Here is a 16,631-nt window from a genome sequence, read left to right as displayed (position 1 = left end):
TATAGACCAGTGAGCCTGACTTCAATGCCGGAAAAATAGTGGAAGCTGTTCTAAAGATAAAAATCACAGAGCATATAGAAAGACATGGTTTAATGGAACACAGTCAGCATGGATTTACCCAAGGCAAGTCTTGCCTCACAAATCTGCTTCACTTTTTTGAAGGGGTTAATAAACGTGGATAAAGGTTAGGAAGTAGATGTAGTATATTTGGATTTTCAGAAGATGTTTGACAAAGTCCCTCATGGGATAGGAGGCGATGTCCTTTCATGGATTACAAACTGGTAGAAAGACAGGAAACAGAGTAGGATTCAATGGTCAGTTTTCTACATGGAAAAGGGTAAACAGAGGTGTGCCTCAGGGATCTGTACTTGGACCAGTGCTTTTCAATATATTTATAAATGACCTGGAAAGGAATACAGCGAGTGAGATAATCAAATTTGCAGATGATACAAAATTATTCAAAGGCGGAAGATTGGGCACCCAAATGACAGATGAAATTTAATGTGGACAAGTGCAAATGCAGCCCCTCCCCCCCCAAAAAAACCTACCCAGAAGCCCCAAGTACCATATACAGAAATAGGATCCTGGATGGAAGACAAAAGGAGAAAAAATGTGCATCTTAGTTCCACTCAAGTTTTAGTTGTAGAGGAAGCAGTGGAATACCAATTGATGCAGTAGCCCGCTGTGATCAAATGACTTTGAAAATCAGGGGAAAGAAGAGAGTAGTATTGAGTCCAGCAATCTGCATATTTCTTGTCCGTTGTCTTAGGTGATTTTGTATAATCCATTCGCTCCAGCAGTACCATGTCCATCATACGATGATGCCAGGCCGAAAGTGACGGCGTAGTTAAGGGATCGTTCCAGTCAGCAAGTATAGTACTGCATGCTGACAAAACCGCAATCCTGCTGAAGCGATCCTGGGCCCCGGTGCACTATTCAGACATCACCCGCGGTCCAGCCAAAAGGAGTGCAGCAGACATTTGGAGAGGGATCTGAATGCATTTAGTAACACAAGCCATTATCTTGATCCAGAAAATCTCTGAGGATGGACAGAGAATTAACCGATGTAGCATGGTGCCTTCTACTTTGGAGCATTTAATGCATAAGGAAGAAGGGAGGCAGCCCATATGAAAATGTCGCACATCGTCACAGATTGTATGATGTATAATCCAAAAGTGTATGTCTCACAAACCACTATCTTTCAGTCGTTTATGGAGAGAGGTGAAGCAAGAAGTTATGAAGGTAACAGGTATGTCCTTTGCACAAAACGGCATCCAATAGTTGGCCAGAAGATCAAGGTGAGAAGCCGGCAGCACGCTTTTAATCAATCCACTCCATCCTTTTATGGAATTGTGTGAGTACGCAAATTCAAACAGAGTTTTAGCGAAAGCGGTTTCTCTTAAAAACTCCTCTGGCTGCCAGTGAAAGGCCTGCAGGTAGTGTCGCGCTTGAAGGAAGTGAAGAAAAACTTAGGTGGTAGCTTCAATCATAGTCACGTATTGTAACACTTGAAGGGCGTCTTCTTCGAAATAATGAAAGGCATACATGAGGCTACGATGAGCCCAAGTCTTGAATACCCCACTTGCCCTTACTCCAGGCTGAAAATCACAGTTGCCCACTAACGGGGTTAACAGCAAGAAAGGACCTTGCAGACGGTAAAGATGACATAGCCATTTCCAGGCCTTTCGACATGGGTGGAATAAACATTGAGGGATGTCCAATGTTTGCACCATAGCTGCTGGAGCCTGAACTAAATATAAAGGAGACCAGGGAAAAGTCATACGTGTTAACATCCCCTCCTCGCAGTAAGTATAGGCATCAATTATCCATTCCCCAATAAAGCGGAGCTGACAAGCGATGTTGTAGGCTCGGAAGTCAGGCAATCTCAGCCCTCCCTGTGTTTTAGGGTACACCAAAGTTTGGTATTTAATCCTGGCTCGCTTACCTGCCCTTAAAAATTTGATCAGCACCCCCTGTAATTTTTTAAGATCAAGAATTTTGAGCCAAAGGGGGAGCATATGTAGTTTATAAAGCAGTTTGGGAACAATCATCATTTTTATTAAAACACAGCGCCCAGAGAAAGTGAGGGGAAGAGACTGCCAAGCCTGCAACTGCTGCCCCAGATTAGCCAAGGTTTCACGTATATTTAACTCATAGAGCTTATCCAACTCTCTAGGGACCCAAACCCCTAAATATTTCAGCTTCCCAGGTGCACATATAAAAGGGAAGGAACCAGGCCACGACGTAGGGAGTTGTGAATTTAAGGCCAATGCCTCTGACTTGGAAAGATTTATGCGAAGGCCCGCTATGTCCCAGAACCTTGTGAAGATCAAGACTATGACTGGCACACTCTGCCGAGGCCGGTCTACGAATAACAGGATGTCGTCTGCGAACATAGCAAGTTTAATGGGGTGCCCTCCCAGATTAAGCCCCCAAAATCCTTTTTCGTGCCGGAGCTTTTCAGCTAGGAGTCAATTGCTAATACAAATAGCAGAGGAGAAAGGGGACATCCTTGACTTATTCCACATTGTAAGGGGAATGGGACCGATGGGCCCCCGTTAATAAGAATTCGAGCACTAGGGTTTTGGTATAAAACTTGTAACCATGAGACAAAATCCCCTGCTATCCCATATTGTTGGAGTACCCAAAACATATAATCCCAGGACAGGGAATTAAAAGCCTTTTCAGCATCTAAACTGAGAATTAGGGCCTCCTCCTGCAAGTGGTAACTAAGGGCTGCAATGAGATGTCTCATATTTTGTACCCCCTGTCGACGTGGGATAAAGCCGGTCTGATCTGAGTGTACCAAAGTAGGCAGGATATTGTTGAGCCAGGCCGTCAGGACTGCTGCAAGAATTTTTATGTCAACATTAATGAGGGATATGGGCCTGTGGATCCCTCCCCTTCTTTGGCAACAGAATGATAGTTGAACAATTTTCTTCTGGCGGGAGGTGTTTATTTTGGATTAAAGAATTATAATAAGATACGAGATTAGGCAATAAGGGAAATTTTAGGGCTTTATAAAACTCATTGCTAAGCCCATCAGGACCAGCCGCCTTACCCTTTTTCAATTTCTGTATGATGGCAAAAATTTCAGAGTCCAAGATGCGGGCGTTTAGTATTTGGAGCTTGTCACCAAGCAGTTGAGGCCAATTAAAGTTTTGAAAAAACTCCTCCGACACTGACCGAAAGTGAGGTTTGGAATCGTATAATCTCTTATAATAAGCTACAAAACTGGCTTCGATATCATTCTGATGAGTATGATAAACGCCATCGCTACCCTTAACCCCGGTGATAAAGGATTTCGTTCTTCTAGGTCAAACTAAATTTGCAAGGAGTTTACCCAGTACATTCCCTTGTTTGAACAGCTTATATTTAAAATATCTTAATGATTTTGATGATCTTTGATGCAAAGCAGTATTTAGGGCTTGACATATGCGGTCTGCCTCCTGCTTGTTCGCTGCAGTGGAGTCCCTTACAAATTTAACCGGCGCTTTTTTTAACTCTGCAGTTAGACGCAGAATTTCTGCATTCTGCTGTTTATTTCGTGTGGCAACGTAAGCTATAATTTTACCCCTCATTACTGCTTTTCCCGCCAGCCAGAGCGTAAGTGGGGCAATGTCGGGCATATTATTAAATTTGATATATTCTTCCAGCCCTCTTTAATGTACTCCTGAAAGCATACATCAGAATCCAGATCTGGAGACATTTGCCAGGAAAAAGCCAAAGGAGGGGACTTACCCATTTGTAAAGTGACAGATACAGGAGCGTGATTGGAAATTGAAATAGTCCCTATAGTGGCTTCAGTGACTCGGGGGAAAAATTTTTCTGGTACCAAAATATAGTCCAGCCGAGAGTGAGAACTATGAGGGTGAGAAAAAAAGGTGAAATCTTGGTCCCCTGGGTGTAAGAGTCTCCAAACATCTATTAAATTTAACGCATGGCATATGAAATTGACGCCTAAATGCAGGTCATTACTGCTCATGGGCCTCAGGGGCTTACAATCAATTTGCTTGTCCAAAACAGTATTAAAGTTGCCTCCCATGATGAGGTCACAATCTGGCAATTTAGCTAGAATACCCACCAGGTTGACAAAATAGTCATGAGAATAGACATTGTTGGTAGTGTCCCCACCACCACAACATAGCGACCTTCCACATCCTGCAGAACTCTATCCAGCTGAAATGGTACCTGTTTGTGTATAATATTGCTACACCTCTCTGCCGAGAAGAATAAGACGATAAGAAACAGCTCCCCACCCACTCCTGCTTCAATTTATGTTTCGCCTCTGTCAAGTGAGTCTCCTGTAAAAAGACCACCTGTGCTTTTAAATGCTGGAATAAAGATAGCAGTTTTTTGCGTTTAATCGGAGAATGGATACCATCCACGTTCACGGATGTTATCTTAACTGATACCATGACAGCTGGCTAAAGGAACAAAAAGTACAGATTGTGTCAGAGAAAAAGCATTGACATTGATCAGACCAAACATCCCCCAGCCTGAGCGTTCCGTCCCCTACCCCAGGACACATTTCAGAATCATTACATGCATGCTTGGAAAACATAAGGGCTCCTGGGCATTTTCCTGAGCCCTCCCCGCACCCCTCCAGCCTGCTTCTCACATACACACACAAGCTGCATCCACACCCATATATACCCCACGCATACTGAATACATCCAAACCCAGAACTCCTTGCTCCTCGAGAGGCATGAAGTACCCATCTTCCCCACAGGTCCATGGGCTTCCCTCTGCCCCCTCCCCCCATAGCGTCTCCCCTATCCACCTCCCCTCCATAGAGTATATATCTGGTGTTGTTAATAGTAAACTAAACAAAACTCGGAAACTTAATGAACAGCTGAACCATCCTTCAGTCAACAAGAATAACTAAGGTAATAAAAGCAATGAAGAGATGAGGGTTCACCCCTCTGTAGGGGACCGAGATCAGTCATTTAGTAGTGTTGTTGGAATGAAAACTGAAGCTCTGGCGAATTCAAATCCGGCACGCCGTTGCCCTTCAAGTAACATTTTCTGGCTCCAGCAAGGATATGAAGGAAGTGGCTTCCTCCTTTTTGCAGAAGAAGAGGACAGTACCGTTATGTTGAATTTGCAGCTTAGCAGGAAAAAGTAGCACAAACGGTATCCCCCTTTTGTGTAACTCCATACAGGCAGGAGACAGGGCTTTACGTTGTGCTGAAACTGTTGCGGAGAAATCGTGGAACAGCATGATCTTGTGTCCTTGGTACTCCATATCAGAGTGCTGCTGAAAGGCTCGCATAAGCTGAATTTTGTGTGACCTGTTTAAAATTCTGGTCAACACGGGCCGTGATTTACTAGCATCTTCCCTGGGCAGCCCCATTCTGTGCACCCTTTCGCAGCGCAAGCAACCAGAGGTAAAATTCAGACCCAAATGACTGGGCAGCTAGGTTTCAATAAAATCATACAGTTCTTGTTCTGGTACAGATTCAGGAAGGCCTATTATTTTAAGATTGTTGCGCCGGTTCCTATTCTCTTGATCATCTATCTGGTCCATCAGCGAGGAATTTTGCACTGATAATGCTTGTACTTGCCTTTCCACCAAGTGCAGCTGGTCTTCCTGGTCAGACAATCTGTGCTCTGCTTCATCCAGCCTTTTAGCCTGCCCCTCGACAGCATTTTTAATATCCTCCATAGAAGATTGAAGTTTTAGAAGCCTGGCATCCAAAGCTTCAACGACCCTGACAGATATTTTTAGCAGAGCCTCCTCTGAGACCTCTGATACCGGAGTTAGGCTGTCTCCCGCGGTCGTGGCTGCCATCTTGGCCACATTATGTTTATGAGGCTGGGATAGTTGCACTGATCTTTGGCGCATACCGGGCCACTGAGTACTCGTTTTCGCCGCAAACTGCGGCAAATCTGTAGCCCCAGACATCCTGTATTACTCCCGAGCAGAAAAAAAAATGGTAGGGAGGATGATGGCCGATTAGCGGGGAGAAGGCCCAAAGCTGACTCACTGTTGCTGCTGGGTAGGTTGCGTCAATCTTGTGCGCATTGCAGGCCCCCGAACACTCGTTGGCACCTCAAATTATGGCGATCCAATAGCCCTCAATATCCTCCACATCCCCGTGTCATTTGGAGAGGCGACTGAAAAAAATTGGAGGGGGGGTGGCAGCCGATTAGGGGAAAGAGGGCCCTGAGGTGGCTCGCTACCCTGCCGACCGCCGTGACATCATCCCAGAAGTCCCTTATTTATTTTATATATGTCTTTATTTATTTATTTTGAAGAATATCCTAATGGTTAGAGCTGCAGGTTGAAAACCAAAGAAGCCAGATTCAAATCCCGCTGACATTCTTTATGATCTTGGGTGAGTCACTTCACCCTCCATTGTCTCAGGTAGACAGTTAGGGATTGTGTAATAAAACCCTCGCTCAAACAGGAATTAAATTTTAACATGGGTTTTGATTAACGCATGTGATAGAAACCAGTGCTAACGTGGGATGCAGTAAGCAAATGGGATGCAAATTGAGCAGAATAAAAAACACGCACTGTGCTCCAAACCATCACATTCTCCAAGATTGATTACTGTAATTCCCTCCTCCTAGGCCTCCCTGCCTCCACCATCAAACCCCTACAACTCTTACAGAATGCTACAGCAAGAGTCCTTACCAACACACGCAAGAATGATGACATCACTCCCATACTGAGAGATTTCCATTGGCTACCTATTTCCTCAAGAATTCAATATAAAAGCCTATCCCTTATACATAAGTCCCTTTTCAACAAAAACATGCAATGGCTATACGACTCCCTCCGCTTCCATTCCTCCAACAGACCACAAGAACTGCCTACCAAGGAACTCTTCACATCCCATCCCCCAAACTTACACATCTCTCCTCCACAAAAGACAGGGCATTCTCAATAGCAGGTCCCACTATCTGGAACACCATGCCCCCCTATCTCCGCACAGAGCCATGTACAGCGAAGTTCAAGAAAAAACTAAAGACTTGGCTAACCCTACCAGGCAACTTTCACCCCATCAAGCTTATTCCTTTTCCTCCCTTCCCTCTTCCTTTCTCATGCTCCCTGTGGAATGCCCACTCTATTTCCAACGTTTGCCTACATTTATGACCTCTTTATCTCTCATACTCTTCTTGCCTTGACTGAGACTTGGTTTACCCTGAAGACTCTGTTTCAGTTGCTACCCTCTGTCATGGAGGTTATCATTTCTCTTGTATACCTCGCACAACAGGCTATAATAGTGGTGTTAGGCTGCTGCTGTTCCCTTCCTGTTGATTTCAACTCTTTCTTCCACCTGAATCGCATTCTTTTTCTTCCTTTGAGGCCCACTCCATCAACCTGTTTACCCTAGTACCTCTCCAGATAGCTGCCATTTATTGATTCCCTGATAAATCTCCCTCTTCCTTTCTTACGGACTTTGATTCTTTCATTTCCTTCTTCCTTGAATCATCTTCCCCCTCCCTTAATCTTGGAGACTTTTATCTCCACATTGACAATCTCTGATTCTTATGCCTCAAACCTCCTCGCCTTGATCAAACTCCTCATTTGATCTCCATCTCTGCCCAATGGTCCCTATTCATAGTCATTTTGTCCAACTGCTGTCTCTCAGACTTCTGCACCTCAGTTCTTTCCCTCTCATACCATCATCTGATAACTTTCATACTAAACTACCCTACCCCACAGCCTCATTTAGTCACCATTAGAACCGTCAGGAATCTCTAGGCTGGCAACCCCTGTATTCTCTTCATACTGTCTCATCTCTCCTCTCTTCCACTACATTGTCTGAGTCAGTTGATGAGGTAATTTCATCTTAAAACATTATTCTCTCATCTGCTTTAGACACTCTTGCTCCTCCTCATCCATCTTATAAGTCTCACCAAACCCCAGCCTTGGCTTACACCTAGCTTTTACTTCCTACATTCCTGTGCTCACTTTGCAGAATGTCTGTGGCTAAAATCGTATGCCGACTTCATACATTTCAAATTCATGCTGACCTCCTTCCATTCTGCTATTACACTTGCCAAGCAAAACTACTATGTCCACCTGACAAACTCTCTTGCATCCAACTATTTCCATCTCTTTCCCACACTCAATTCTTCCTCTAACTTCCTTTACCTCCCAAAGCACCCCTTCACTCTCTGCCTAGTTGGTGGTTGACTACTTCCATGCCACGATTCACAAAATTAATCTCGGGTTGTCAATGAGAATGACCTCTACCTCATCTCCCCCACTTCATTCCTGCACCCTTCCCCTTGATTCTGCCACCCTCTCCTCCTTTTCTAAAATCTCAGTGAGGGGAAACTCCCCATCTTCTCTCCTTCTCCAAACTCACTATTTTTTCTGAAACCCCCCCCCCCCCCCATTCTCATCCAGCTCCTCAGTTTTGTTTCCCTTGCAGTGTTTTTCCTTCCATCTGTCACATCCTCAATCACTTTCTGCTGCCTTCAAACATGCTGTGATCACACCAATCCTCAAAAAAACCATCACTGTACCCTATCTTCCCTGTCCCATCTCCCTCCTCCCTTTTGCTTCCAAACCACTTGAACGTGTTGTTCAGTACTGCTGTTTTGACTTTCTTTCATCTTGAGCCATTCTCTGTTCACTCCAGTCTGGTTTTCACCCTCTGCATTTTACAGAAATAGCTATTTTCAAAGCCCCAGTGACCTACTTATGGCTAAAACTAAAGGTCTTTACTTTATCCTTATCCTCCTTGATCTATCTGCTGCTTTTGACACTATTGATCACTACCTACTCCTTCATACTCTGTCCTCATTTGGATTTCAGAACTCCCTCCTATCTTGATTTTCTTTTTACCTCTCTCATCGTACTTTTAGTGTGTCCTTTAGTAGATACTCTTCTACTGGCAACTGTCTTCTTTTCTTTCTCTACACTATCTTTATCTTTATTAAAATGTGTTAATTGCCTAAATACTAGGTGATGTACAAAGAAAAAACATACATAAAATTTCAGAAATGTGCAAACATCATACCATTCTGATTCAAGTTATTAAAAAAGTACCTTTTAGAGACTGCTTGAAGGTCTTCGAGCTGTCTACCAGTCGTCGTGTTTCAGGGAATGTGTTCGAGAGAGCCGGAGTTGCAATCGAGAACGCACAATCTCTCATACAGCAGGCATGTGCAGGCGAGGGTACATCCAGCAGGCCCCTCTGTTGGTGCTCTGATCCCCTCTCAGGGCTTTCATTGCAATCTTTATGCTTCCCAGATCTCAGACTTTTTGTCTGATATTGCTACCTGGATGTCCCACCACAATCTTAAACTCAATTCAGAAGTCATTTAGACAGATAACTGAAAAGTTATCTGTCTAAATAGCAAAACGGCAAAATTTGAAGCCTTCTGCGGCTAAATTCTAGCTGCATAATTCAGGAGTAGATGGGAGGCATTTCGGAGTGGGCTAGAGTTAGCTGCATAAGTTATGCAGCTAACTTCGATATTTGGACTTAGCCAATTAACCTACACATCTAATTCTGGTCACGCTGTAGGGGTGTCCTAAAGTTAGCCAGATATACTTATCCGGATATACTTATAAGCGATTATATTCAGCTGCGCGGCCGCTCTGCGAATATCCCAGTCAAGTTAACTGGATAGCTATCTGCGGCTGAATATCGGCCCCAACATAGAAAAGACAGAACTCCTTATCTTTCTCACTAAGATTACTTCGCCTCTTCCTTCTTCCTCTATTTCTGTAGATAACACTATAATTTTCTTAGCCTGTAACCTTGGAATGATCTCTGACTTCTGTCTGTTCTTCTCTTTACACATATCCAAAATGCTACTAACATGTATTTTCTTTCATTTTAACATCACCAAAATGTGTCCTTTCCTTTCTAAGCACAGTACCAGAACCCTTTTCTACTCTCTCATCACCTTCTGCTTAGACTTCTGCAACTTGCTTTTTACAGGTCTCTCAATGAATCATCTCTCTCCACTACAATCTATGCAAAATTCAGCTATGCAACTTATCTATCACCAACGTCATTACACCCATATAAACCCTCTTCTCAAGTCACTACAATGGGACCCTATCCATTTCCGCATACAGTTACAAGTATCTCTTAATCATCTACAAGAGCCTTGACTCTGTAGCTTCTCACCATCTCTCCTTGCTTACCTTTGCCTTCAACCCTCCTTGTGAGCTCTGCTCATGAGGCAAGTCACTCCCTTCTATGCCCTTCTCTTCTATTGTTAATTCCTGACTCCATGCTTTCCATCTGGCTGTACCATATGTGTGAAATAAACTTCCTGAGCTGATGGAGTCATACTTCCTCTCTTGCCTTTTGCAAATCTAGTCTAAAAACCCATCTTTTCGAGGCTGCTTTTAAATCTTAACCACCGATTATTAGGATGATCAACTGCTTGGTTCTGAATTGGACATACCGATTTTCAAACTAATTATATACTGTCAAGTTACAAAGGTTACTGGGCACTGAAATGTCCAGTCAGAAGTACAGACCTATCCCCAACCTGGCAGCCAGAAGAAGACCCAGTGGGGATGATTGGCAGATCCCAACCCGCTCTGTCGCAGTGGCTAAAGGAGGAAGGCACCAGTTACTCAGTATACCTGTGAATCATTCCACTCCCCTGGGTGTGATGGGTGGATGCTTTGACCAATCAGGCACAGTTCCATGCAGCCAATGGCAGGAGATGCATGCCAGGACTAGGAGTTTGTATGTCAGTGAAAATAATGGAGCAGGGACCCCAAGGAATGGTGGAGAGTTGCAGGCTGGGGTGTGATTGGTGGTTCACTGATGATGAAAACACCCACGTTGCAGAAGAGTAAGAAAACTAGGGCAGACTGTGGAGACCCCTGTGATGCTGCATCGGACTCAGACTCCGTCTCCAGCTTTCTGCTGGGTGCAAGTGAATCTCATGGGAAGAGGCCCAGCCTGAGTGAGAGGCATGTGTGTGTGTTTGTGAGAGAGAGCATGAGCATGTGTATGTGGGAAAGTATGTATGTGAATGGGAAAGAGAAACAGCATGTGTATGGGAGATAATATGTATGTGATGGGAGTGAGAGAGAGCATATACGTGCACGTGTGAGAGAGAACATATATGTGAGTGAAAAAAGAAGAGCGCTTGTATGTGTATGAAATACAGTGGGAGAAAGAGTGTATGTGTGAGAGAGAAAGAGAGCATGGATGTGTGTGAGGGAGAGAGCGTGAATAGCAGAAATTGGAGGGTAATCAGTATGAAATCATGTTCAGGGGCAGTGAAGCAAATGTATGCAAATAAGGGGGTGGCAGGGGAATGGCACACTCCCCTACCATCCTCAAGTGTCCAGTCCAGGTCTGTGGAAAAGTTGGCTTCCCTACTGATTATCCCACTTACAGCCTTATTGATTTTAATCATGTTCTCAATAAATTAAATTCCCAAAGTCTCTTTTGCCTTGTATTTTGTCTTGATTAGATCATAAGCTCTACTGAGAAGGAACTGTCTCTTTTGTTTTTGTATAGCGCTGCATATGTCAAATAACACTAGGTACTCTAAAAGTGATTAGTAGTAATAGTAGTAGCAGAAGAGATTGATACTGTCCATCAGGGAGAAGTGTGAGAGTGTGCACTCTCACCCCTTTGTACTGTCCACTCTGTAGTCCTTCCCCACTCTGTATGTTAACAGGGCGGGGGAGGGGGTTAGTGTTGTAGGTGGACTGTGTTGGTAGGTGGGGGTGTGAGTGGTGTGGGAGTTGGTGAGTGTTGGTGTATTTGTATATGTATGGCTGAACAATTGAAATTGCTTTGGCTGGCTAAACACTGGCATTTTAAGTCCTAGGTCTGAAGTGGAGTAAAAGTTAACTCATATTTCTTGTGGCCATGTTATTATATTGCTGTGCCATGTGATAGTGTCTAGCTGTTTCTACCACACTGGACACAGCGAAAGAATAACAGTGACCTCTAGAAATATGAGTTTACTCCACCTCAGACCAAGAAAGGAGTTACATTTCCAGAGAAAGCTCCCTGAGGCATGCACCTACAGCTGAGCAAAGTATAAGCTCTCTGGGGCAGACACTTTCAGCTGAACAGTATGCACTTTGGTGCTGTGTGTCCCACCTCCTGGCATACTGCTCAGCTGTAAGTGCCTTCCCAAGAGATCTTATAGTTTGTTCTGCTTTACATGCCTTCCCCAAAACACTTATGCTGGAAATTTAACTCTTTCCTAGGTCTGAGGTGGAGTTCAGCACTGAGCATACAATAGACAATATTGGCCTCCAGAAATGTAAGTATACTCCACCTCAGACACAGGAGTTAAAATTCTAGTGTAAGCACTCTGAAACAGGTACCAGTTACAGGCTTTCTTGCTTAACAGCACACCATAGTGCCAAAGTATGTTCTGTTCAGACATGGTGCCCGCCCCAGGGAGCTTACATTTTGTCCAGCTAACTGTAGGTGCTTTTTTCAGAGATTTGGTTTTACTTGCCATGCCTTGCCAAAATGGCCTTGAATACGAAAATGTGCCCAAAAGTTGAGATGCACAGCACCAATCTTTCAAGCAGTGCCATTTTGGCAAGGTATGACAAATAAAATCAAAGTATAAGCTCACTGGGGTGGCCACCTATAGCTAGCTAAACACAGTGTAAAATCCGAGGTGAGCACCTACAGCTAAACAGTATGCCAGAGTCGGAATGCACAGCATCTGCATACCGTCCAGCTGTAGGTGCCTTCCCTGAGAATTTATGATGGAAATCGAACCCCTGGGTCTGAGGTGAAGTAAACTCACATTTCTGGTGGTTGAAATTATTCTGTTGCTGTGCTTACTCTGCTCTTACCCAGGAGTTAATTTTCCAACATTAAGAAAATGCACTTTAAGCTGTCTGCCCTTTAACACACTTCCCTGTATTACCAGGGAATAGCTAATTCCTTTTTTTAACATGGGATTTGCATGTGCCTGTGCTAATTTTAGCACTGGTTTTTACTCCTGTTTTAGCATATATTTTTTTGCATTAAAATCCTGTTAAATACCAGGGTTAATCTACCATGGAAAAATGCACACAAAAACAAGAGTAAAAATCTGCGCTAATTTCAACACATATTACACCAGCCCCTTAGACTGTAAATCCAAAATCAATAAATACATTGGGGCTGATGCAATAAAGCGCCCCCAGCCTAGCACACAGGTTTACGTGTAGTTGGACGCGCGTTTTGTACACACTAGACTAGCACCCAATGAACTAAGGAGATTAGCGCGTCCAAAACACGCCCCTAAAGAAATGCGTAGCCAATAGAGCCCATCACATGTAAATTCCATGTAGATGAGGCCATTAACTATCACCCCTCCATGCAGGAAAGCGCTGGGCACCCAACACATTCTTTTCAACGCAGCAAATTTAACTCCAGCCCTGGAGATACAGTAAAGTCAATATGCGAGTCAAAGGCTCATGAGGAATAAAAAAATAAAAATACAGTCCTCTGTGTTACGACGAGTGTATCCTTCTACTTAGTGTCGTCGTGGCAGTTTAATTTACCGCTTGCAGTGGAGAAAAAAATGTTTATTGGCTTGATTTCTTACATCCGCACAGTAGTAAGGGGCGCTTAATATGACACTTCAGCAACCTCAGCAAAATAACAAAAAAAAAATCAGGCTGAAGGCGCGGGATAAAAACAGACACTCATATTGAGCGCCACGGACACACAACTCTTCCTAGCATGCCCTTTTTTATGCAGCCTCTCATTTAAAGACTGCATCGGGCACCCAGGGGATGTGGCTGCACACGCGTTAGGAAAACTGGGCGCTTAGTTTCGAGCGCCCATTTTCAGCACACACCTTATTGCATCAACCCCATTGTTTTCAGTAGCGAGAGGAGATTTGGGCACCAGAAATATCGAAATGGTAATGTAAAACATCCCAAAGCATTAAAGAAACATATAATATCATTGCAGTTGAGAACCTCAAGACTCTCTTAATGTACCCAATGTCATTTCTCGTGCATTGCCATAGACCTCAGTTAGTCTCTGGCTTTTTCCCCTCACAGTTTTGCAACTAGGGATCCTCTGTGCTTATCCCATGCTTCTTGAATTCTATTACTATTTTTGTCTCCACCACCTCCACTGGGATACCATTCCATGCATTCCCTACCCTTTCCATGAAAGACCATGTCAGAGAAACTTAAAAGTACTTCTGACACAAACTACTGGGATTGGGAAATACCTACAGTACCCGAATGTCATCTGCTTTGAAGTGCCCAAAAAAGTGTGAAAAGCGGACTATAAAAATATAAATAAATAAATAAAATGCTAATAAAGCACAGATTCATCATGCCAGTTCATCCAGTATGTATTGTGGAGATGGTGCGCTCAGGCACACAGAGGGAGGAAAGATGCTGCTGACGGCTGAGGGGGGATATGATAGAGATGTTTAAAATTATGAGAGGTCTAGAACGGGTAGATGTGAATCGATTATTTACTCTTTCGGATAATAGAAAGACTAGGGGGCACTCCATGAAGTTAGCATGGGACACATTTAAAACTAATCGGAGAAAGTTCTTTTTTACTCAACGCACAATTAAACTCTGGAATTTGTTACCAGAGGATGTGGTTAGTGCAGTTAGTGTAGCTGTGTTTAAAAAAGGATTGGATAAGTTCTTGGAGGAGAAGTCCATTTCCTGCTCTTAATTAAGTTGACTTAGATAATAACCACCGCTATTACTAGCAACGGTAACATGAAATAGACTTAGTTTTTGGGTACTTGCCAGGTTCTTATGGCCTGGATTGGCCACTGTTGGAAACAGGATGCTGGGCTTGATGGACCCTTGGTCTGACCCAGTATGGCATGTTCTTATGTTCTTATGTAGTGGTGGCCCCTGCTGGCCAACAATCCATGCTGAGGGCGTGTCTCAGAGAGAGTATCCCCCCACCCTCACACTGGCGAGAGTTCCCAAAGTCACACAGGTGTGCTCTCTGGGGTGGGGAAGTGGTGGACGATGGAGGGAGAAAAGGGTTAAAAGCAAAAATAATCGCATAACAGAAAGTATTTAATTATTTTTCAAATGAATTTGAAATGCATGCCATTTCTGCTTCTAATAATAAAATAAGCTTTTTATCCCAACTTTCTAATAATGCTCAAGGTAGCTTCCAGCGTTGTTAATAATTCATGGTCATAAGGAGTATCACATTAGGTCAGTCCTCTTCTGTCATGCTTTTGAATATATGCAGTTCAAACTCAAATACAATATATTTCAAACAGTCCATTGCAAGTTATATGGGTAATATATTATTTGAAATCCCCTTAAATGGAGTCTTCTTTTTGATATGCCTCCATCTAAGATTGCACAGCCCCTTGCCCTCCCCCTAAAAGATATTGTATAAAACTATTAATGCACTAAGACCAGAGCTGGCATTTATCTCATGTATATCACCTTGGCTTTCTAAATTCCTCTGAGAGGTAAACATGTATCCATTCTAAATTTTCTCATGCCAAATTGTGTGAAAAATAGTTTGTTGGACTCTTGGAGAATATGGCCTTAGACATTCTAATTTGTGTACAAAAAAAACAGGAATAGTAAAAAAAAAAAAAAAAAAAAAATGATTTTACTCTTAGTTTTCATATGCAGCAAATCCTGTGAGAGAATTTTAAACTCCTCAGTTTCCTAATTGAAATTAGACTGTAAGGTTTAGAGTAACACAGTTAAAATGCAAAAATGTGTGATCAGATTAGAGGTTTAGGTTGCCCTATTTACCTCGAATCTGATCTCTTCTGTGAGGTGATTCATCCTGTTGTCTGTTACATTTGATAAGGCATTTGGAATGTGTCATTAGGTGGAGTCTTGATCTATTGGCTAAAAGGAGCAAGGACAGTTACAGCTTTCAGAACTGGGCCCCTCCCGTTGATTTGCAAGGGAATATGAACTGACTAAAGTGCAGAAGGAGTTCCTTAAAATCTTTGACTTATAAATTGCCTTTTAAGGATTGCAGCAAATTCATTCTGATAGCTTTCAGAGCTTTCTTGGGCAAATTTGCTAACGAGTCTATTTTTCTAGGCTACCGACTTGCATTTATAGGAGTTGCTTATTTTGCTTTTGACAGAAGCAAAGCAAATTTTCAGATGTTTTCCTAAAAACTTAAAGAGTGGCATGAGCAGCATGGGAGGGCAACCCTTGAAGACCCATCAACCAAGAAAGCGCAAAAAAGCAGCCCCTTTAGTCAGCGGGATGTTAATTGTTGGATTCTGTTTTACTTTCAGACGACTGAACACACTCAACAAGTGTGCCTCAATGAAACTTGATGTGAATTTCCAAAGGAAGAAGGTAAATTGAAATTTTGATTAAAATGTTTTCCAGTTACTAGCTACAGTGGGCCTTTTCCTCAGCTGTGACATCAATTCAGAAGTTTTGGTGATTTTTGCAAATGTATAATGTATGCCATACTTGTATAGGTATCATCTTATTGTTTGCCAGCATTTTGTAAGAAGGCTTTACTTTTAAACGCATTTTGATAGCCCTTTATTCTCAGCAAGAACAAGGAGATGGCAAGAGAGTGTTGTATGTTATAAAAGGCTTTATACAAGTTCCTTCCAAGTATATATGGGGTTATACAGTTATTATTAAGCAGCATAGAAAAGCCTAGAAGAAAGTTGGGTTTCTTTAATGAATACAAAAGCTTTATGGTGGCCTATGCAGGCTTACTAAC

At 43.0% G+C, this 16,631-nt stretch overlaps 1 protein-coding gene across 2 annotated transcripts in view; it reads left to right on the top strand.

Moving 5' to 3' along the window:
• Positions 1–16,631, top strand: part of STARD13 (StAR related lipid transfer domain containing 13) — a 336,460-nt gene that overhangs the window by 230,636 nt on the left and 89,193 nt on the right. For both annotated transcript variants that reach the window (XM_029602676.1, XM_029602677.1), the window contains exon 4: positions 16,186–16,249. In XM_029602676.1, the coding sequence (XP_029458536.1) occupies positions 16,186–16,249 (64 nt within the window). The remainder of the gene's footprint in view (positions 1–16,185; positions 16,250–16,631) is intronic.

The sequence above is a fragment of the Rhinatrema bivittatum genome, chromosome 5 (assembly GCF_901001135.1).
Source record: "Rhinatrema bivittatum chromosome 5, aRhiBiv1.1, whole genome shotgun sequence".
In the NCBI taxonomy this organism is placed as follows: Eukaryota; Metazoa; Chordata; class Amphibia; order Gymnophiona; family Rhinatrematidae; genus Rhinatrema; species Rhinatrema bivittatum.
Note: the sequence above shows the minus strand (reverse complement) of the source record. Positions and strands in the feature narration are given on the sequence as shown.